A 24,086-nucleotide genomic window follows, 5' to 3' on the forward strand; every position below is an offset into this window, starting at 1 on the left:
TATTTAGGAGCTGACTTACTCTTGGGTCTGTGAAGTTCCTTTAACTTCATTTGGAGGTTGCCAATTAGCTCTGTTTTTCTACTTAAAGTTAGATCACGTTTTAAGTTAGTAAAAGTAGTTTAAATACAACAAGGAGAGGTTTTTGGCTCTGGGTGAAATTCTGCATAGAGGTTCTTGAATAGGGAGTGGATATCCCAAGTGACGGGCCTGTACCCTGGTAGGGGCCGAGCGGTTAACACGTGGCCTCGGGGAGCTTGGTGTGGGATGGCTTGCATTTTCCTGGGTGGTTTCTCAATCCTTGTTTAGTTTTTACTCTTGTTTCAGGCTCGTTGTCTGCGATGGCAATTTGACTAGCAGGCTCCTGCCACCCCCTCTCTGACATGCACACAGCTTTTAATTGAAAAAGTAAGAGATACCATAATGTTTTCAAGAATTTGGTTAAATTAAAAATCAAGCAAAAACAGGCTAAAACCCTAGCCCAGTGGCCAGATAAATTCCTGCTGGCACTGTGACTCTCATATAACCGTGTATAATGTTCTCTGGCATTATTTTGAAAGTTCATAAACACGGCTACATGTTAAAGGGGTGGAGGAAGGGGTCAGCTTTGTGTTAAGGACAGAAAGCTCCATTCTTGGTAGCTGACAGTCTATTTCCTTCTTGCTCCTTTTGATGTCTGGAGACTAAATGCTGCATGGAGAGAAAAATTCGATTCATTTAAAACATTTTGCATCAAAATGACATGCTTTAATGTATTTTCTTCTGATGTTTAAATTATCTTTTCATCTCATGAGGGAGAAAAAAAAAAAGAAAGCCAACATGTTTGTAGTTAAAGTACCCAAGCAGAACTTTAAACAAAGGTCTGGAATAAGAGGAAGTCTCAATGTATGGGCAGCTTTTAAGAGTATATGCCTTTTTGTTTTTTTTTCCTGCTTCTTGTTTTCCCTCCCCCCCCCCCCCCCCCCTTCCTTCTTGGATCTCTCAGACTTGTAAACCGAAGCAATTTATTGCTGCCCCTCCAAATGCTTCTTTAGAATTAAGAGTTCAAATTTTTGGAATTCCTGAAGCCCTCAGGAGGGAGAGGGATAAGGGAAAGTGATGATCATAAGTGGAGCAGAGCACACCAAAGGGGGTTCCAGGCTGGTTTTGCCGGTTACAGCTGCAGGTAGCCTCACTAGGAGGAAGTCAGCTGAACCCACATCAAGAACCTTCTTGGAATCATGGACCAATGATTACACTGGACTTGGGTGAAATTTAAACTTCTTTAGTAATTGTAGTTATTGCTAATAATTTGGAGAGCTGGTTCTGGCTTACTGTGTTGCTGTAAGCATGAGTCTTAGTAATTTCACAACTATCACATCAAGGGAGGGGCACACCAGGGTCCTTATGAATCACTGTCCTTCGCCAGATGTGGCCATGTCTACAGATGTATTGCCATGTTTGGCTTAATGCTGATAGACGTGGGATCCACTGTCAGTGAAATCCCAGCTGCCCTTGAGGCTGGCAGAGAAAAGTCCCAGAGACTACTTTTTTTTTTTTTTTTCTTAATGCCTCCTCCACAGTCTAGGAAGGCATTTACTCACCATATTCTTTCTGCTTCTATCACAGATTTTTGGTATATTTGAAGTCATAAGATGTATTTCCCACTAGTTCATGCTCTTCCCTACACGATGTGCAGAAGCTCCAGTAAGTGTCACACCAGGTGCAATGTTAAAATGCTCTCTTGGACCTCCGGCTCCCGTGGGCAGCCAGAGCAACTCCTTCACGACTCAGACTGGGCTCCCCATGCAGTTCTTTCTGTGGCAGGCACTATCAGCACCTCTCAGGTTTGGGCTCTGTTTTTGTAAAAAGTGCAGTGTGTTGCAAACACCCATGTTTGCAAGGAAGTGTCAGCATCTTAATAAGGATCTGCTTGGAAAATTCGTTCAGCTTCTGTATTGGATATCTTGCGTTCATAGAGGAGAAAGTTAGAAGATGTTCCATAAAGTAATGGACTTTTTTTTTTCCCCCCCCTGTTTTCCAATGTATAGCAACCTAAATAACCTCCACGTGTTACTATTATGTTTACTGATAATGAATAACCAATACTATTCTTGTTTTGCATGGTACTGTTCTCGCAAAACTCCACTGCATTATGCAGCTACTGCATACTGCTATTAAGACCGATAACAGAGGAATATTTTAGGGACACTTGTAGGTTTTCCAGTGGGGGATGGCCCCACTGTCCCTAAGGGGAAAGCTGCCCTTGGTAATGAGAACTCTTGAACGAGAAACTTAAGTATATCAGGCAGACTTTTCAGGAATGTCATCAGCGTAACCCCAAATACTTCCAATCTTATTTTTCAGTCTGGAAGCAGAATATTAACAAGGTGTTGAATGTTTTTTCCTCCACGTAAGCACTGTAAATGAGCAGGGATGACAGTGTGGCTATCACCTGTGGAGGCAGCCACATCCCTCTGGGAACAGATGGGAACCTTTCCCAGGGGGACACAGCTCTCAATTCTATGTTCTGATACATCCCTTTTTTGCTATTAGTGAGCTCGATGCAGTTGTGTTCAAAAGCGAGTCTCATTTTTCTCTTTTTCCAGATACCAATTATGTCTAAATTCAGCTCACAGCCTCTCGTGTGTTAGGACTTTTAAAAATAGTTATGTTGGGTTAAATGTTTAGCACAAGAGAACAGTCATAGTTTGCACAGCAGTAGCTCTCTAATGTGAAACAGTTTTTTTTTTTTTAGCACCTTATGTCAGTTTGGTAACTGAGCAGCTGTTTTGAAAAAAAAAAAAAAACCAAAACCCTGTTATGTCTTTGCCTTCAAAAACAAACCCAGCTTCTTCATGCAGATCCACAAACGGGTATGCAGAGACATGGGGTAGGGTCCCCTGGCATTAGAGACTCCCCAGGTGAAATGCTCCTTTTCTGACACCCATTTCCTCACCCCTGTGCCCTTTGGAGCTGCTTTAGTGCGACGCTTATAACAAAATGTCTCTTACGCATCCTTTCTTTTTTTTCTTGCAGAGGATATTCAACTCCTTTGTGTACACAGAGAAAATATCGAATGGAGAAAGTGAAGTTCAACAGGTGAGTCCAAAAGCCCCTTCCCAGGGGCAGAGTCAGCTTAGAAATTACACTTCTGTCTGGCTTTATTGTGGCTGCTTTCCTAGCGTCCAGCACATCGGATAACAATAAATGGAATAGCGTATAAATGGAGATGGGGTATACTGGCTGATTATGTATTTGAGAGCTTTGCATTGCCATGAAAAGTCTTTCCATCTGCTTCGTGTGCGTCCTTCCCCTAGAAACAAAAGAGCAGAGGCAGAACTGGGGCCCTTGTGTAGTATCTCACGTTAATTGACTGGTTTTCCTGTTGGAAGTGTCTCTTTTAGAGTTGTTATAATTGAAAGCAAGAACTCTAACGTTGTTTATGAATGTGGAAATGGTATCAATTGCTTTGTGTAAATATGGGACAGCTACAGCTTCATGCATAACAGTTGTGGTTGAGGGCTTTTTGTAATTTTATGGGGGCTTTTTAATACATTCCTACATTTGGAAGATTAATTTTGTATCAATTGTAAAACAGATCAAATAGATCATGTTTTATTCTTTAAGAAATTAAGGTACCAATTCTGTATCCTCACAACTGCACGTTTGTGTTAAATGCGATGAGTTTTGGTAGAAGAGGCAGCCGCTGCCCTGCGTGGCCAGCCTGGGTGTCCAAACAAAGAACCAGCTTTTCCTTCCAGTTTAAGCATGGACGCACTTGCGCAACCTTCAGCGAGTAACCTGACCTTCCTGGACCCCTATCAAACCAGTTTTAATGTTCAGTAAAAACAAAAGTGCCCCAGAGAGGGGCTCTCCCTGGGGAAAAGGGAAATGTTCTTCAGTCTTGCAGGTAGCCTGATTTGCGCTTGAGCTGCTGTTGCTGGTTTCCAGGAGCATATCAGTACATTGCATGCTTGTGTGCATTAAAACTGGTCATGTAATATAAACAAATTAACACTCTTAAGTTGTGTTTACCATACATAGTAAAATTCCCAGGCTTTTTTTTTTTTTTTTCTTTTCCCCCAAGGAAAAAGTCAAAGCTGAGCTGGATTAAATGGGATTGTGAATCCCTGCACACTGTATTTAAACTTTTGGAGAGTTTGCACTGGAGAGCAGGGGCTCAGCTCATCTTCTATTTCAGAAGAAATATGGTGGCTTTTGATGGGATTATGGTCAATGTAGGAACTAAATAAATTTGCAGAAAGTGGAATAGTTCAGACAGAGTTCCACTGATGCTGGGTTTCTGTTAAACCAAAACCAAGTCGTTGGAGTAGAAGCCTTGTCCCATACTGGCAATAAATTGAAGTGTCTAACAATGTTAACAGAAAAATTTGATAAATATAAGAGCGTGTGATTAGCAATCTGGGATTTAAATGAGACTCTTAACAGTTGTATGATGTCAATTTAAGGTGAATCTCTTGTATGTGTTATTGTAAAAATGATTGGGTCTGTGTTTAGGAAAAAAATCAGCAAAGTTCACCTTTGGTACTGCTTGTGTCTGTGTTAGATGTTTGTTTGATGAGATACAGATGTGTGTGGGAAACAACAGAAGAAACCAGAGCAATGCATTAATCCTAGTAAATTACCCTAATTCTGGTATTAACAATTGCTTGACTCTGCAGATAATAGTGTCTCAATCATAGTAATGGCTGTTCTGCTTTACGGGAGATTTTTTTCTAGCTCTGGTTAGTTAGAAGACGTTTGATAGAAATTTTTCCTTAAGCTTGATCATTTTATGTGAGTCTGCCCTACAAACTCTATTTGGCTGTAGAAACACATTTCTGATTTTCAATCATCACAGTTGAGATCATCACCTATAATACAAGAGTAAAAAAAATGTGAGGAGGGGTAAATAAGCCAGGAGGATGTTCCGTCTTCTGGTTTTGATCCCAGTGGCTGTCTTTGTTATGCCACCTTTCCCACTTTGCTTCTCAAGTGAATTGTGCAGAAGACCTTCCATGCTTTTAATAATTATTCTTATTCTCTCTTGGGTTTGTTTGGCTTCTGCTTCCCCCCCCCTATTTTTTTTTTTCTTTTTTTATTAAGCAGTTACCAGCATGAATGTCACAGGGGCAGCAGATGTGCCATTAATGTTGTATTAGAACCCTTCAATTATTTTTTAATCTCCTCTCTTCCAAGAAAGCCCCCAAATTATTTTTCTTTTTTGACAACCTCTAATTGGAGAACACATAATTAAGAAGAGGTTATATGGAACAGAGTATAATGACATCCTGTTCCCTTCATATAGGTGGTACCTTTTTTCCCCTGGAGGTCCAAATACATGTGGCTGTGTATTTGAATAGTTCATTTTGTGTTATTAAATTGTACAATTCTGATGCGTGTTCCTATTACTAATTTGGGCATACTTTTGCAATGGATGATGCACCCGTGCAACCTTGTAAATAAAATAAAAATTAAAAATCAGATGCCCATACTATGATCCCACAGAAGAAATCACGCAATTGGTGAGGCTCGGTGCTTGGCTTACGTGGTGCCCGAGGTGGGGTGTGGGCGGCCGGGGATGGTTCGGGGCCAGGGGCAGGAGGTGCGGCCGCGATGCCGGAGCCCACTTTCCCCCCGCTGAGCACGCACGGGTGGGTGCGTGTGCGCCAAGGGACCGTGAAAGGGGAACTGCTGCCTGACTTTAAAAGCTTAAATCTGAAACCATCCCGTACATCTTAAAAGAAGGGCGCGCTGCCTTTGACGTCGCGCTAGGGTCACGTTTTTCTCGAATATTTCTGGGTGGTCCGCGCGCCACGAGAGGGCCATGTGGGCTAGATTATACGTATCAGATGGCTTTTGAAAGCCAAAAGTGTTTTTGGGAAACTAAGAAACTGGATTAAAATTTCTTTGAAGTCCCCGCTATCGATTCTGCACTTAGGAAAGGACGCTGCTTGTTTCCCAGCCGCAGATGTATGTATTCACCCTAAGTAGATATAAATAACTGTCTAAACACTGTAGGTAGTGTGATGAATTCAGAGCTGTCAGAGCAGAAAAACGAGGCCCTAGTGAAGCATAATTACTGTGGTTAAAAGCTCAACAGTGAAGTGGATAGAAGAATAATTGAGCACTTCTGTTTCATTAATAACCAGGTCTTTTAGACCTAATGAATCACAAGGAATATAACTGGAGTTTTATGAGTAAGAGTAGAACATCGAATGGGATCATCTTGAGCAAATGCAAACAAATGTAAGCAAATTAAATCCCCTGTCGCTCATTCCTGGGTTTGTCATTCATTAACATTTCCTTAACAACTGATACCCGACGGCAATTAATTACGGTTTTATGTCAGCTGGGAGTTTTTTCTGACAGACCACTGAATTGTTGTTGGGGGTGGGTCTTTTTTTTTTTTTTCTTTTTTACACACCAAACTGTGTAAATAATGACTTTCAGTTTGTTGAGAAAGTGAAAAACTACAGCTGTTGCCCTTCAGGCCTAACTATTTAATACGCTTAGCTTTCTCCACGCCACACAAGGAGTGGTTTACCTTTTGACGTTAAACCGCTTACGCTTTTTAAGGTCTGAACTTAGAGAACTTCTATTGTACGTAACAGATAAAACCTTTTTTGCTTTGAATAGGTTATTAAAAATTGGATGGCAGTTGCCAAAAGTAACTTGAATTCTTTTCCTGTAAGTTATTTCAATATCAGAGAACTTGCATACAATATGAAAATTTACTGGTGTGAACTAGTGATCGAAATAAAGTGGAAGATGGTTAGTTTTATTAGGGGAAAATCTAATTTAGTCGTTTTCAAGGAAGTCAGCATGTGTGCAGCATCCTGCCAGACATCTGGTTTCTGTGGTACAGAGAATATAAAATTGGGCTCCAAGGAGGAAAGAGGACAGTGACACAGTCTTGAGCGGGAGCATATTTGCCAGCTTCCTGCAGAAAAGTCTTGATACGTTGAACTCTGGCAGAGAAGTTGGAGCACAGCAGAAACAACATCTCTGCAGATAGAAATTCATAATAATTTCTTCTATTTCTGTCCATGCACCCTGGGGAAAGAAGCAGTAGTTAAGTTAGTTGAGATGGTCACTTGTAAAGATGCATATGTCAGCTGAAAATCACCTTGCTGGAATATTCCTGGGAATATTCACTTCTGTTTGAAGGCTGAGTAGGGCAGGGACAGAGAGAGGATTTTAATTTAGAGCAAGTGAACGCACAAGCAGTGAGAGACAGCTTTTGTCTGTGTAATGTATCCTTCTCCCCATGTAACTCCTGTGTTTAGAGCTAGAAGACTTTCATTCCTTTTCCTTCTGGCTCATTCAGAGCATAATTATCATCCATAAAGCCATCAGTAATAACCCGGAGAATCAGTTTTGTTTGAATGTGCTAGGAGCTGGTAAGAAATCAAAGGAAGCTAGTTGAGAGGTTCAGGAAGAGAATTGCGAGGCAAAGCACTGGTTTTCTCAGGTATGCAGTTTTGTTTTGAATAGAACCAGGTCACCAAAAGTAGTTTGTTGAGAAATGGTATATAAAAATAAATCCCTGAAAGCCAAAGTCTTTAATAAATTGGGATTGATTAAATTGCGTCTGCCACAAAAATGTCTTTTGGAGTAATACAAAGCGTTCTTCTAGCAATGCAATATATTTTTAATTCAGAAATGCTTATATTTCAGAGCTATAAAAGCTAAGACTTGAAGATCTTATGGGTCTTTTCCAACCTAAATGATTCTATGATGCTAAATCAAATGGTTAAAAAATACCAGAAATCACATAATACATTACCTAATCTGAAGTGAAACTTCTGTTGTTGGTGTTTTTTTTTGTTTAGTTTTGTTTTGTTTTTTTAACTTTGCTACAGAGAACACCTACACATATTTGTTGTCAATCTGCTAGAGAACTTTTTATCTGAATTTGGGGATTTTTTTTTTTTTTTTTTTTCCCATGTCTGACTGCAAACTGAAAGATCACTGTTGAGAGTTTTGCTTTGCATTGATCTTATGCTCCTGGTAGACAAAAATTATTTCATACATTGATTTTGCCATCATATGTGGGCAAGTTCAGTGAAATGTGGGTTGTTCATTAGAGTTAGAATAATGAGAAATTTTGCACAAGTGGGATATAGCTGCTGAGGATTTTTCATCCTGGCATGACTTTAATTTTTTGAGATACTTTTAAATATATAGCACTATATAATGAAGGGAACATACCTGTCTGCTTGTGAAAGGTTCTACCCAGATGACTGTTATGCAAGTAGCATTTATACACATCAGCTTTACTTCTGAAAATATGGTAAAGGATAGAAGTTGTGCCCTCTAAACTGAATCGGACACAGGTGCTCACTGAATTTGGGACAGCTCTCTCTGAAGATCAAATAACTGTTTTGCAAACTCTGTTGACTTTGTAGCACATGGAGAGGAATAGACAAAGGCAAATAAAAATCCCAGGTGGTATTTCTATTACGGGTTTCTTTCACTGGATCCTTATGCTGTTGGCCTGCTGTCATCTTCTGGGTTTCTGGAGGACTTCCACACAGCACATGTGAAACTCGTTAGATAATGCATCACTTTTTCTAAGCCTACTTCAGAGCCAGACCTCTCTCGGTTTGATTTTTGTTATTTTTCCTTCCTTTGTTACCAACTGCCAGGTGATGGGATTACATTCAGACCTGTAGCCATTCCTTGTTTTTCCTTCTCTTTACCAGCTGATTTGTATTCTATTAGTTGTGGGGTTTTTAATAAGTTGTGGGACAGGACACAGCTATCTTTACCATGTTTTGTTCGCTACGCGTTCCTTGCTAAGGCCAGCATCACGTCAGACCCCAGCTAGGCACAAGATATTCTCTGTCCCTTTGGGAATTGTATTAGCAATAAAAATAATTAATGTGTGCGTTTACGGAGCTCCTTTGCAGTCGCACTAATGAAAGGACTCCTCATCACCTGATTTCTTTCACTTATTTTTTTTACCAAGATGGCACGTCTGTTTAAAATTAAGCTCTGCCTCAGCCTGGAAGGACAGGCTTGCTGCGGGAGCAGTTCTGCGGGTGAAGGATGCAGCCATCAAAACCCTGCCTGGCTTTACAGCGCCAGTACCTGTGAGACAGATGAATGATTTGCTCCCTCTGCCACCAGACTAGAAGAAAGTGCCTCGCCGTGTCACACGTCAGCGGTCGGTGCCCACGGCTGACAGCTCTGACAGCCGCACCAGCGCCAGACTCCTGCCAAAACAGCACGGCAGCCTCGGAGAAAACCAAGCATCATTCTCCTGAGCGATGTTTGTAGTTGAAACAGGGTCCTGGCATGTCCGGCCCGTGTGCTGCTCTGCCTGCTCAGGTTTTGTAGAAGTGGTAAGAGAAATCTCTGAGCGTGCCGTAATCGCTCTCCTCTTGGCCGGCGAGGTGCAGCGTGGTAAGACCTGGCATGTCAGCGTGCTGCTCTTTTGGTTAGGCTGGATTTCTTGTTTCTTTTTGGACCCTGTGCAAAGAGCTTTTGAACTCTTTGGAGAAAAGAGGGAGCAGGTTTTGTGAGCAATAATTGATGAGACTCTTTGGAGCTCCTCATATAGAACTGTCGTTCAGCCCCTCCAGGGTGGAGGAGACGTTGCAGCGGTACCTGGTAGCGACCCAGGCGTGGATTAAAGGACAGCCACTGTAGCCCCCCGACCTTTCAACTGGTGACTTGTCCCATGTCGCTCAAATCATGGCAGCTGGCAACAGGCACAGGTCAAATTTCCAGAGGAAATATCAGTGTGCTGAAGAAAACCTAGATTGTGCTGTTGAGCATGACATCTCCCTGGCTATGAAAAGCGATATGCTCACAAGATGTTGAATTTTATGTTGATTAATTATAGCCTTGTGATAAAAGGCAATGCATACTGTGTTGAACGTATTTCCAGAATGACTTTCAGGCATTGTGGCCCTTTCTCTAGTTTTTGTTGTGTACCACATATGACATTTTTCTCCAAGTGGACCTTGGGAAGCTTTGCCAAAATTACTGGCTGGTGGAAAGCCTCAAATAAGTGCCGATCTCTGAAGAAATGCACATTGGAAGGTAGTTTCCTGCATCCTGATTGAAGGCTCGAGAGCGTATTTTCACTGTCATCCAGAGGAGTAGGAGTGGTTTGAATCTGTTACAGCAGAGGTGTGGGAAGAAGCTGGTGGTAATTCTATGGTCCTTTCTCCAGCCACATCCCTGCTGACCTCTGTGCTCTTCTAGGTTTGCACAGAAGCTGTGTGCTTCAAGAGCCAAACAGGTCAGGAAAAAATATGTTAAAAATTTTCTAGAATAGGAATCTGTGGATGCACAGTAGTGTTAAGTTGTGATACAGTGGGAGGAGTGCCTGGTGGATGTTGGAGAGGTACTTTTGTTCCAGGTTCTTCTGGTTCACAGAGGGGATTTAAAAATAAAAACACTAACTAAACTCTTGAATGTGTAAGCAATGCTTTTTGACGAGCCAAGCATTGTTAAATCCCCATCTGCGAGTCCATTATGGCATCCATGCATGTCGACCTCACTGATACATATTTTATATACTGTCTTGAAAACATTAAAAATACCTTGGCTTTCAAGAGACAGCCAGAAATAAAACCTAACCTCGGAGCTCTGCTTTCCCTCAGTGCTCCCTGAAAAGGCAAGACTTCAGAGCTGTGGAGCTTTGAGGGGATGAAGCTTTAAAAAAAAAGCTCGAGGGAACTATGCTAATGAGGAAAATGTCTCTGGGAAAATTAGAGAAACTCACTGATGTTGTGATGAAAGGTTGTCAGTGGAGATGGTGACAATTGAAGTGCATTACCCATGGGTGCTGCGGTAATAGAAACAGGTGTTACCGTCCAACCTGTCTGCAAACTGAAATGCTTTGGCTGCATGCCAGCTGCCAAAAAAAATACCTTAAAAAAAATCAAGCTAATGGCTGCATTGTTTGGAGCGAGCACTCATTTCTTATTACTCGGTTCCTTAAGATTAAGGAGGAAATACGGAAATCTGAAAAAGAAAAAAGATGAGAGGAATGCCGGGCAAGCCTTCCCCCCGCCTTTGTTTTTAAAATGAGGTGAAGAGCACTTTGAGAATTGACCCAAGGATAATAGCAATTTATGTCAATCTCGAGATATCCAGATCTATTTTAGTCTGCATTAAAATGGGTGAATTTGAGCATTTCTGTGGGAGCAGGAAATGTCTGTCACACTGGGTACCTACCCAAGAGTATACCTGAGTGTGGGATGTCAGCTACCTCCTCCTCTTACGTGCCTAATTTGGGACACAATTTTTGATTTTTGTCTTAAAAATGTTTTAAACAATTATGTTAGTTTGGTTTCATAGTTCAATGCTCTGTCCTTTCATTATTTGTTACCTGTTTTTTTCTGTACCTTTGAGGTTTTGTAACCAGTGTGCTGTGGGTCTTGCATCCATCAGCATGCAGCGGCTATTCAGCTCTGGGCAGGTTGAAAAAAAAGCAGGGTATATGTTGGAAAAAATAGTGATCTTTTGATTAAAGGTTTTAGGTTTTTATTTAGACAATTAGAAGCTGATTAAAGCCTGCAGCTTTTATTCCGACAGTCTCTAGCAATGGAGTGCATCAGTTAGCTCAGAAACATTATTCAGTTTGCAAATGATGTGAGTGTGCATGCATGCATGGGCACGCAAGGCAGAGATGAGGAGCTGGGAAGTATGTATTATTTTTTGCTGTTGTTTTAATCACTGAGAGCTGGAATGCCTGTTCGCTGTCATGGATTTTTGTGCTCCAGTGAAGCTCAACTATGGAAGAAAGATTAAGTTATGTTTTGTTAGGCTTCATCTGGATTATACTTTTCAATTTGATGAATTAGAATCATTTGCGTTTCGTAATTTTTCAGCTGATTAGTGTGTTACCCATATATTTTTAACATGGTTTGTTCATTGTAATCATTTTTCAGTGGAAAATATCTTTTGCATCATCTAGCCACTGGTGACTTTTTTGAGTTAGCTGTTTTTAAAGTGGTTTTGATTGTTGGAAGTACTCTATTTCTATCAGAGGGCAGTATTTTTAGGGTTCTTCAGATTAGACAAACTCAGTTCTTCCAACCATGCTTATGTCCGTGGGCGGGGAACAGATGCCTGTGTAGCTCTGGGAGGCTTCAGGTCTCTTGTTTGACGTGCACTTGACTCTGCCCCTTGTTGGATCCCATTTAATAAAAGTAATGTAATGACTGTGAGCTGTTCAGAGGTTTTTCAATGGGAGATGCAGTTTAGGTACCTAAGCATTTGCTTTTTATCAGATTCTGAGGTACTGACTCTTCTGAAAAAAAGATTTGTCAGACCTTCAGACTCTGCACCGCAGGGTAAAATTCAAAGGTTGTGGGGTGCTTTTATCATTCAACCTCAAAGGTGAAAATTCATCAACACTGAAACCTCATCTTGTACAGCATTCATTTATCAGAGAAGAGCAGTGATTCCAAACAAGAGTCCTTTTGTTCTGGTGCTCAATGTTAGTTTTGTTACTGCTAATGATGGTTGTGTGGTCCTTTTTTCAACAAACTTGAGCTCTCTCCCCTCTTTGTGATTTCAGGTAGGGAAAGCAAGAAAGAAGTGCATAGATTCAAGTATCTGGTTTACAGAGTGCTTAAGCACAGGTATTTAATTTGCCCGGCCTGAGAGAGCAACTTTGTAAGGGTGGAACTTAAATGCTTTCTTTTAGGAAATTTAGCTTGTGTATGTTTGAGACCCCCCAGGAGAATACACTTCTCGAGGAGACATCTGAGGAGTACAGTTGGACAAAAAAGAAAGTTTACCGGAAAATAGAAAAGGAACTACCCAGCAGCTTATTACCTAACAACTGGGAGCAATTTAGTAGTGTTGGATGCCTAACATGGCGGAGACCATTAGTGGTCCTCTGGTGCCTTGGCAATAAATCATTCTGCAAAACTAATTAAGTATAATTCTGCAAGTCATTTGAGCAAGGTCCTATTAAAACCTGTGCTCCTAGGAGACCTGTCGTTGAGCTGCAGCATTTGCTGGGAACAATGGAGGCAAAGGCAAGGCTGTTATCAGTGTGGGCCTCGTTATTCGCATAACGAAGTAAATCATGATGAAATGTCCTGTTAATAATAGTTAGGAAAGACATTTTTCAGTCCAGGGGATCTCAGCACACAAATGTAGAGGCACCGTTAAATCATCCCTGTAGAGTCTGGAGCACCCAGGGAGCAGGAGAGATGAGTGTTACGAATTAACGAGCTAACTTCAGCTCTGAAGGAAGTTTGCAGAAATTCAAAATGCAGTATTTCTGAGTGTTCAACACAGCAGTATATTGCTTAGAGTTTATTCTCTTTCATTTAGGATGCATCTGGCCAATGATTATGTGTAATAGATATGTTGGTGTGGAAAGGATATCGAATGTGCTGGAGCAAATTTTATATGTGCCTGATCCATTTCATTAAATTCTCACTTTGAATGAAAGACCAGGAGCAAAAGTCTCAGTAAATGTTTCTTGTAAAACCCAATGCTTCCTACTAACTGTATTTACCATCATGTTTGCTCAACAGCCGTGAATTTTTTTCCTTCCAATTTTCCCCTGCAAAGTCATTAGTCAGGCTCGTTGTGAAGTGCCTAATGAACTAGACACAAGCGAGCTCTTATCTGACAGCAGAGGAGCTTCAGTCGGCCTGTGATGTGTGCCAGCAGGCTCTACCCTCGTTAACACCGTGTGCCTCCACGCGGCTTGGAATCCGCTGGGCGCGGTGAGAGCACGGGGCTCTGCCTGCAAAGGGCACGGGCACCACCGTGCCACCGAATCGCGCGCCAGCAAGTCCTGGTGCAGAGCTCAGAAGTATTCATTTGCAAAATATGTATTTTTTTTTTTTTTTAAGTAAGAAACATTTAAAGAGAAGGACTGAAGTACCCAATTTTCTATTTCTAAAGTTAGGCACTCTCATTTTTTTTAAAGGCCTGAGAAGTGCTGGGGAGGGATGGAAGCCTGTTTGTTTTCACTTTCTGAAAGGAGAGAAATACGATCATCTGCCATTACAAGTAATAGCGTAACCTCTAAACCTTGCCCTGATTTATAGGTGGCTGCCTTCATCAGAGGGACCTCTGATGACAAAAGGCTTGTGGAAGAATTTCACCTGAGACAGTTGTCTTTATTTTTCTTCTAACAGAACGTCAATTACAGATTTTTTTATTTTGTTGTTATTTGAAGTTTGTAGTTAAGCTGTTGTAGCTTATGATTAGCTACAGTGAGTTGCTAGATCGATAAAGAAAATCACTTGGAAGATGCTCAGCTAAGAGCCTGTGGTGCTCCCCCAGGAAAGCAGCAGGTGATACAAAGAAAAAAGCAAGAGCTAGGATGGCTTACTTTGCCCAAATCGCAATGAGGAGAACTGCATGAAATGAGTTGTGAAATAGTTCTGCACAGATCCACCTGACTGAGGAGGCTGCTGCTGAACAGAGAAATAGGCATCACAGTATTTGGGGTTGCCCGGATCCTGAGCTTGTGTTTTCACGTAGACTGCTTTCTGTGGCCAATATTATTAATTACTTGACTTCACAGTGCTTAAGCCAACAAAATAGAAGTTCAGTGAGCAAAGCAGGCAACTATTAACTTTACACGTGCAGTTTTTACTATCCATTCAAGTTTGTTAATAAGGAACATGGTAATACAGAGAAACTGGCTTAATTTTCGTCTTTCTTCTTCTTACTTTTCCAGTTGGCAAAAAAAATTCGTGAGAAGTTTAACCGTTACTTGGACGTTGTGAATCGTAACAAGCAAGTAGTGGAAGCGTCGTATACGGCTCATCTCACATCGCCCTTGACTGCGATCCAAGACTGCTGTACAATTCCACCATCTATGATGGAGTAAGTAGTAGATACTGAAATTACTTACGCTGTCATTGAATATTTGGAAGAACAAAAGGTGAAAGCTTTTCGTTGTGAAATAACATGTACTTTCCGCCACTCTTGATAACTCTGAAAAAGGGGGGAAGACAGTACTCCAGAGGTGCTCCTTATCTTGTCCTCATATTCTACATTTCTGCTATGTGTATGTTTAATGAGGAGCTCTAAACAAGGACTGGAACTCAGCTCCAATGGACTGTAAAATGAAGCAAAACAGAAAAAAGTTTGTTCGACTCTTAATTGCATGGAGTAGTCTTTTATACAAAATGAGTCTCTCTATATCCAAGATACCGTTTTCACATCGAGACACTGCTTACCCTGAAATAACTCTTCTGAAGCTGGTCATGGGACTTCTGGTTTGGTTTTTTTTTTTTTTTTTTTCCTTTGAAGTGCAGTAACCAGAATCACGAGTTGGTCAGTACATCACAAGTTGGTCAGTACTTAAATACTGCATTACAGTTTAATCAAGTTGACATGCTGCTGTTCGATACACAGAGAGATTTACAGAAATTGAGTACATTGCTTGGAAACTGAATTTGTTCATTTTCCATTTGTGTGGTTTTTAAATACACGAGTTTTGAATAGTCTAAATGCAGGCAGTTGGTTGTCTCTAGTCTTGTTTGATGATCCTGCGTATTTGCAGAAGCTTCTCTGGGTTTCTTAATTGTAGGAAGGTGTGATAGAATGTCTGATTTTTCCAATAAAAGTGTAATAAGTTATTTTAAACAATCAACATTTAAAACACTTCCATATGCACTAGAAAAGAAGAAGAGTAACTTTCATCTTGTTATACAGTGCAGACCTTGATTACAGAGTATATTTTAATTGTTTATAATTGTCTGACTTAAAAACATTTTAGAGGAAGGTAATTTGGATAATAAATATTGAAAGCATTTTCTTCAATCTGACTTTATAAGTAAGCTCTTTTCTTAATGACAGCATTCTTCCATCTTTTTTGAAGCAAGACATTAATGTTTGCTTATCAGAGAATCACAGGCTGGTTTTTGTTGGAGGGACCTCAAAGCCCCCCCCAGTGTCACCCCCTGCCCTGGGCAGGGCCCCCTTCCCCCAGCCCAGGGGTCTCCCAGCCCCGTCCAACCTGGCCTTGAACCCTTCCAGGGAGGGGGCACCCACAGCTGCTCTGGGCACCCAGGGCCAGCGCCTCACCCCCCGCACAGGGAGGAATTTCTGCCTTAGATCTCACCTAAATCTGCCCTGTCTCAGCTTAAGACTCTTAGCCCTCAACCTATCCCCACCCCCTGATCCAGAGTCCTTCCCCACCTTCCCTGTCCCCCCTTTAAGCCCTGGGAGGCCGCTTGAAGGGCTCCCCGGAGCCTTCTCTTCTCCAGGCTGAACCCCCCAACTCTCTCAGCCCGGCCTCCCAGGGGAGCTGCTCCAGCCCCCCCAGCATCTCCGTGGCCTCCTCTGGCCCCGCTCGAGCAGCTCCGGGTCCTTCTGCTGTTGGGGGCCCCCGAGCTGGCCCCAGCACTGCAGGGGGGTCTCCCCAGAGCGGAGCAGAGGGGGAGAATCCCCTCCCTGGCCCTGCTGCCCCCCCTGCTCTGGCTGCAGCCCAGGGCACGGGTGGGTTCTGGGCTGCCAGCGCACGGGGCTGCCTCACGGGCAGTTTTCCCCCCACCAAAACCCCCCAGTCCCTCTCCTTGGGGTTGCTCTCCAGCCCCTCCCTGCCCAGCCTGGATTTGTGCAGGGGATTGCCCCGACCCACGGGCAGGACCTTGCACTTGGCCTTGTTGAACTTCATGAAGTTTACATGGGCCTCCCTCTCCAGCCTGTCCATGTCCCTCTGGATGGCATCCCTGCCCTGCAGCATGTCGGTGGCATCACAGAGTTTGGTGTCATCAGCAAACTTGCTTATGTAAGGACAAACAAACTTATATAAGGATTTGAAATATTCACTCCATTCAGATATGCAGTATGAATCTGTGGTTGGAGAGAAAGGCCACTTGCTGGTTTTGTGTTTGTTTTGTTTGGTGTGAAAGTAAGAAATCCTCAGGTGACTCCAAAGAAACAGGTACCTTGCTGTTGGGTTGTGCATAGATTTGGAGGTCTTGGTGCAATTCCTACTGGACAAAGTACCTACGTAAAATGCTGGCACATCTGGTGCTAAATAGTCAGACTGTTGTCAGCATTAATAGAATGAGAAGATTTACTACCCCCCTTGTCAGTATTGCATAATTTTTCATTAAAAAAATAAAAAGAGAGGTCTGCTTTTAGTCTGGAAACTTTCATGAATTTCCTTTCACTGTGTTCTCAGAAATGACTTATCTTGGAAGTCCTTTAGAAATTTCTTTACCCATGGTGGACTTGCATAAGGATCCTTCACAGTAAGTGGTTTACAAAACGAACTGGAGGTCACAGCTGGCAAAGCAGAGGGGTGAAGTTTCTATTTGCAGAGCTCCTCGTTCAGGCTCTACAATATGATTCTTATTATTTAGTTACTTGGATTGATAATATTAAATCTGCTTAAGTGGTTACCAGACCAGTCTATCAGCCTGCAGGGTCTTCTAGACAACACTTTGGCAAGACCTGGTCGCGTGTGTATGGTTGAGAATGGTGGTTTATCACACCATTGGGAATATACCTACTGCTGTCTTTAGGAAATTGTATGTGAGTCATGCAAAGAAAGAATGTAAATACATGTTTTCCCTTTGAAACTTAACTTCCAAGTTGTTAGTGCCATGCTTTGTTAATTGCCTGATTTGCCTAAATGCTGCTGCCATTGTTTCAGTTGTTGTTTCTTGCCCTTCTGCCTCTCCTACCTGCTGCTCTTCCTTTCATTTTCCTTCTCTGTGGCATCTCCCTTCTGGGAGATTCTCCATTTTGATGAAAATGTCAAGGGATAAAAGCAAATGTTGATATCCACGGTGGCGTTATTAGGTCTTATGTTTGACACAAGCCTGCTAAAGGGGAAAGTAAAATGGTTCACACAGGCACAAGGTGGGTGTTCCTGAAAAGCCAGGCGGGTACCAAACACTGTTCCTCTGTTGAGCATTGGCTACCCCAAAATCTGTCCTTGTCTCCCTGCCTCTCCAGAAAAGAGATTAATTTTTAATATAAATCTTAAAATGAGATAACCTTCTTTTCAAGCAGAAGCTTTACATCGAAGTTGAAGGATTACGTGCTCATCAGGATCCCCCTTGGGCTCCTCTAGGCCTGGTTAAAAGGTGGGAAACAGCCAGTGGGGTGAGTTTGCAGGTAGAGATATCTGAGATAACCGATAGCTGCTTTTTTTCTTATGTCCAAAGAGATATATAAACTAAGGTTTTTGACAGAAAATGCTAAAAGTTAAGACACCTACCTTAACGGTCAGGTTTTAGAGAACTGGAACACGTGTATGAGTGTTTGAAAGTGGATTTAGGAATTATTTTTAAAACACAGACAAAAATATCTCCCACCTGGATATTGTGAGCATAGGTTGAAGGCTACTGATTTACTTGAGCTCATCCACCTTTAATTTTTGAAGTAACTTGCTCCGGCTATGAGGAGGCCTGCACTTGTGAGAAGTTAAGTTAGATGCTTTATTGCTGTCAACAGCTTATCCTTGATGTTTAAAAGGTGCGTGTTACTCTTAGACAGAGGAGTGCTGGTGTTAGAGCAACAATAATTATAATAGTTGGGCTTAGTGCATTTATTAGGTGCTGCTGTAGAAGAGGTCGTGTTGAAAAAGGCACAGATTTTTCTGTGCTGTTTGCCGTTTTCAGAAGAAACTTTGCTTTAGATTGCACCTTGAAAATGTGTGTGTCCTTCGGGCTATGGCTTTTTCCTTCAGGAGGGTTGTGAAATATTTGTTACAACTGCTTAACTGTGTATTCTTTTTCTTAGTGTAGGGAGGTGTTCCGTCATATGGCCTCTTTACTTGAGTAAATATTTGGTTCAAAAATAGTGTCAGAAGCACATTATCTTCAGGGTGTATTTTTAAGGTAGATTTGAAGGCCTGTCCCACAATATTTAAGGCTGTTTATCGCGTGGTGTTCAGCCTTGAAATGCACGGTGACGTTTGAAAATCTGAGGGCATTTCATGCTTTCCGGCGATTCTTCCATCAGCCTTTTACATTGCGGTGTAGCTTATTGACATGGTGTTGGGAATGGAACAAGTTTGTCTTGGTTTTGGAAACACTACTTGGGAAGGAGATGGTGAACTATTGTGTAGAAAAGGTGGTTGGTTTGTTTCCCTACCCCCCTGAGTTTTTTTTAATGGCTTTGTATCTTTAGTTTATATTTGTTGTTACCTTTAACAAAATTATCCCTGTGTGGCTTGTGTTTGCTTCTATTTATCTTGAAAATCTGGGCATTGGCTTTGAAGACAGTTTGCCACATTGCTTGAGATAAACTGTGAGAATACCACACCTGGTGTCTATAAATAAATGATACAATGTAGGACTAACAAAGCACAAACTGGGATACAAAATGAACCTGGCATTTAAATTGCTCATTTAGTCAAGTAGTGAGATATGACAGCAACAGCAGTATTTATTTTATTGCTATTATGCGGTGTTGGATTTTACAGCGAGGAGCCCTAATGACTAAGTTTCCATGTAGCTGTGATTCCAATCCAAAGTGACTAGTTCTGAATAAAAATTAACAACCTGACTGGGCTTTCGGTTGCTATTTTGTACCCAACACATACTGGCCTAACTAGGGTGAGTATTGGCAGTCACGTATTTGTTCTTCCCACCAAGTTAGGTTTGTGCAGTGGAACTACCTTGTTTTGGAAAGCGGTGAAAAAAAATAAATTCAAATATGCAAAACCAATTTAATGAGGCAGGGCAGTTGGTGGCTGTTGAGCGGTTTTGGCAAGGGACTTTTCCATAGGCCTTAATTCAACAAACATTTAATCATATGCTTATGTTCATCTGGTTTACCAAAGTGTTTAAACATGTGCTTGTGTAAATGGAAATTCATCATACGGTTAAGTATATATTCAAGTACAGCTAAGCAGAGTTGGACTGCTAAATTGGAGCAGGGCCTGTGTGTTCAGTTATTGCTATTCCTTTCTTCAGATACAGCTGTTTGCATTTTCAGTTCTACTGAATCAAGGTTTGAGAATGGAAAAACCACAGTGGCAATAGAGGGAGAGACAGCAGCTGAGAAGAGCAACCAGAGAGCACAGCTTTCAGATAAACTCAGAAGTGGATGGTACAAAGATCTGGTTATATTTGTGTGCGTGGGGTCAGAGCTTGGAGACTTGTTCCTTTTCCCAGGGTTGTGTGCCACATCGAGGAAGCGCCCATAGCAGTTGAGACGGGGCATTGCTCCAACCAGAGAGAGTTAATATGGATAAAGTGCTCTGGGCTCTTAGTAAAAGGGATGGGTAAACTGATGGGAGATAAGGAAAATGGAGGTCAAGTGACATGCATCTTCTAATCCTTGAAGAAATCCCTGCTGGAAAAACAAGGCTTTGTGTTTCCTCACTAATAAAGGCTGCTGAAGAAGCCATGAGAAACAGATTTCATGTTGTCTCTAGACATTCCCTATCATGACTGAATTGTGTGGTTATTTACAAGACAATGTTTTAATTAAAGTATATTCCTTCTTAAGAGGATAAATACCTTTGTGTACAAGACGGTGTCTCCTCTTTGTCATGCCTGAGATGCTTTGTTCCTGAGAAAGCCCTCGGTAGGTCTTTAGGAAGTCTTGGAACTGAAATGGCTTGATGTGCATGGGGTACAGATGGGGCTGTAGTAGAGTGTCAGGGGAAAGAATAGACAGTGTTTATCAGAAGTACTGAGCACCTGCAGCTTCCCTTCACCTTCAGTGGGAACTTATGGGATACGTGTCGGTGGTGAAAAGTGCCTTGAATAGCTTAAGAAATGAGTTTGGGGAAACAGATTTGGAAGCATTAGCTTTGTGCGGGGTTGTGACTTTGCATGGTCTGACTTCTGAGTGACAACTTGCAATAGCTTTCTTCATAAAGATGGTGTTGGACTGCATGGCAACATGTAGATCAAATAGGTATTTTGTATAGAATATTTAAGGTGAAAGAAAATCAAACTCTTTTTGCACAAAAGGAAAGAGTAGGTCTGGTGATGTGTGTAATGTTGGAGTATTCATCATCTCTCTGGTATACAAAACGTCCTTTTCAGGAGAAGCTGCGATCGATGCTAGCTGGCTCTTGTAGGAGACTTTCAGAAGTAGTTTTATATAGTTCTATTTTTGCCAGATAAGTTAAATTTACGTTTGCATCATAAGTACATGTGAAGGTGCAGTTGCAAGTATCTATTTCACAGAATTGGTACCTTAGAGTACACTCCAGTGGTTTCCTTGAGACAGCAAAGCCCTGCATGTCTACAGTAAGATTACCTTCCAAAAAATAGAGGCTATAACTTCCTTTTCAGTTGCATTTGTGAGGAAACACACAGCTGCCTGTGCAGCTTTTCCAACAAAAAAACCCAAGAGACAGTGCTTTTAAAGGGAGACAAGAAATCTTCCCTAACCCAGTCTTAATCCCCCTTCTCTCCTGCCTACTTTTCAGACCCATCACGGTCTGATGTGCTGCAGCTTTCCATGTCCTCGAGTATCTGTGAGAGAAGTTAGGAAATGGTTTCCTTGAGTTGCCTGCAACTAGGAGCACTGGGAAGCCGCCCTGCGCCGTGCCTTGCTGCTGCGGGGGTGGCGTGGCCGACCCTGATCCCCGCTAATCCTCCCTCTGCACACAGACATGAATATACACGTGTGCTGGTGGAAATGTCTCCCTTTTTCTTTCCTTCTACCCTGGAGGACAGAAATGAATGTCGGCGCTGGTTTTTATGGAAAGTTGTCACAGGTCTCCAAAAAACATACGTTTAGAGGCACATTCATTAATGCTCTTGCTTCTGCTGCTAAACACATATGTTTCAGGGTGGCTGGAAATCTATTTTTATTCTTTATTTATCTATGCTGATAAGAACTTAGGGAATTTATTTATCTGAATTTGTGAAAGGAGATGGAATGGAGAAATATTTGTTTGTAAAACATACTATTGGGCAGTGTTGCATTACAAACGTTAATAGAGCTGTTTGAATAAGTGAGTTTACAAACCTGTTTCTGAAAATCATTTACTCTTCGAGTGTGATACCACCTTCAGAAGCAGCCTGATTTTTTTTCTTTTTTAAACAGATGGTTAAATATTTGCTAATGCAGTTCAGTTTTATCGCAGCTCTTTCTGTGTTTATCTTTCCTCTCTGGAGCAGTTAAGTGGGAGATAACGGGAATCCCATTCAGATCCTTCAGTTGATGCAATATCTGAAGAGCTGCACTTCCAAAGAAGAAGTGGGTGGGCCACACTAAATGCAATTTAACATCTATTTGCTGTTCTTGCAGAGTATCAGACTATAGTGAAGCCTGAGGGTTTCTAGAAAATGTAGGGAGCGTGCATAGTGCTAGTCTTGGCATGACCTTGTTTTGTCCATAAACTGAAGCAGGTATTTAGGAAATTGCTCTCTTGGACTGTTGCTTTTACTTTGTAAATGTGGCTGAGTTCCTCATGAAAAAGTGGGTTTTGGAATAGTTTGTGTTACTGGGTTGCAGTCCTCCTTCCAATAATACACTTCCTTTACATCTGAGAGCAGGTATACTTTGACTTTTTCAAGGAGTAGTTGAAATAATTGGAACAACGGCTATGCCTTACCAGAAGAAACTGGTGAACTGAATCATCAGTAGTGCTTTTTTTGTTGAATTTATTCATAGAAGCATTGTTTTACAACATTCTGTTTAGATGCAGTGGGAACCATATATTTAAGTCTTTATTCGAGTATGTAAAATAAGAGTTAAAATCTTGCCTTACAATCAAGAAAGCATGCCTAGTTGCAAATTTCAAAGGAAATGCTGAATTTTCAGTGAACTTAAGTCATTTCATTTGCATACTAAAATCAGTTTTAAATTTGTGTGAACAGAAAGTGAGGGAAGGAAATGAGTCTTAAAACAATGAGAACCCCTCGATAGCTGCTCAAGTGTCATTTTTATATTCAGCTCCCTCATTTTTCCCTGAAATGAAACTGTACAGAAGAGGTTGATTTACACTATAAATTCAGGCCGAACAAAATCCAATTGGAGCTCACTTGAGCACTGTTTTGATGTAAGATTCAAAGCTTCTGCAAATTTATTTTATCTTCTACACTCGCTGATCTCCTGCTTGCAAATCCTGTTGGAGGAGAATAAAAATGAGTGCAGCCTGATGGGAATTTAGCGTCTGAAGTTCAAAGCAGTTTGCACATCAGAGCAAATGTCAATCAAATGAACATCTTGCAAGCTAGGCAGGGAGCGCGTTTTTCCATGGGGAAGAGATCAAAGTGGGAGTTGCAGCTCTGTTTGCTCCCTCGGGATGCAGTTTCGATCGGTTGTTCATTAAAGTGAATCCAGAAGGACGGGCTTCATAGAGAGAGGCAGGGAAAGGGGGATGGGGTGAGTGGGCCGGTCTCGAAACTGAATTTCAGCCAATGCCTTTTGCTCTCATTGATGTACATACAAAAACTAATTACATGTAAATACAGGTTTTGGTGTGTTTTTCTGGTAAGGATTTTGGAGGACTGCTGAAGTGTTGGCGATGGTGTTACCACCTAGAACGTTTTAGGCCAGATCTCAGAGGAGACCTTGGTCAGCCATCGCCGTTACCGTCCGCCTTGTAGGCTGCTGCTGGCAAAAGTGGGAGACACTGGTAAAACTTAAGGCTCCTCCGTGCAGAGAAAGGGTGGTGGTCAATGCTTGTCTGCAAACCTTAAAATATTAAAGTTTTTTGTTTTTTAACTTCTTCCAAAGCAAGTGATGAGAAGATTTATATGGTCTGAAACTTTTGCGGAAAACGTGCAAGGTGTGAATACATCGTAGAAAAGGTAAAAGCAGTAGTTATAGCCAAGAACATAAGCATTCGCTGTAAATGCCACATGGCACTGTTGAGGCTTGAGTCTTAATAGTTGCTTTAATGGTGAAGATTGCCAGATAGGTTAATAGCACATTCTTAATTGTAATGACTTAGAAGCACCCAAAAGAAGCACATGGCAAATTCTCCAGTGTAATTAAAACGATTGCAAATCCTGCAGTGTAAATTTGCCACAGTACTGCCTTTGCCCAGTTTCTGGTCTTGGTTTTCTGAGGATGTACATTTGCGATAGGAGCTAGTCTCTTCCCAAGATCCTTGTATCATGGAACCAGTCATGCTTTAAGAATATACTGCATTCCAAAGTGCAGACGGTCAGTTTTAAGGCAAATTACACCTGAAAAGAGATGTGAAGTAGATATCCCACATAGCT

At 41.6% G+C, this 24,086-nt stretch overlaps 1 protein-coding gene across 2 annotated transcripts in view; it reads left to right on the forward strand.

Annotated features, from left to right (window-relative positions):
- The window catches only part of CACHD1 (cache domain containing 1), a 111,032-nt gene that overhangs the window by 35,995 nt on the left and 50,951 nt on the right, over nt 1-24,086 (forward strand). For both annotated transcript variants that reach the window (XM_042808571.1, XM_033008810.2), the window contains exons 2-3: nt 3,016-3,078; nt 14,657-14,805. In XM_042808571.1, coding sequence (XP_042664505.1) covers nt 3,016-3,078; nt 14,657-14,805 — 212 coding nt within the window. The remainder of the gene's footprint in view (nt 1-3,015; nt 3,079-14,656; nt 14,806-24,086) is intronic.

This window comes from Tyto alba, unplaced genomic scaffold (assembly GCF_018691265.1).
Source record: "Tyto alba isolate M040663 unplaced genomic scaffold, T.alba_DEE_v4.0 Super-Scaffold_1000006, whole genome shotgun sequence".
Classification (NCBI taxonomy): Eukaryota; Metazoa; Chordata; class Aves; order Strigiformes; family Tytonidae; genus Tyto; species Tyto alba.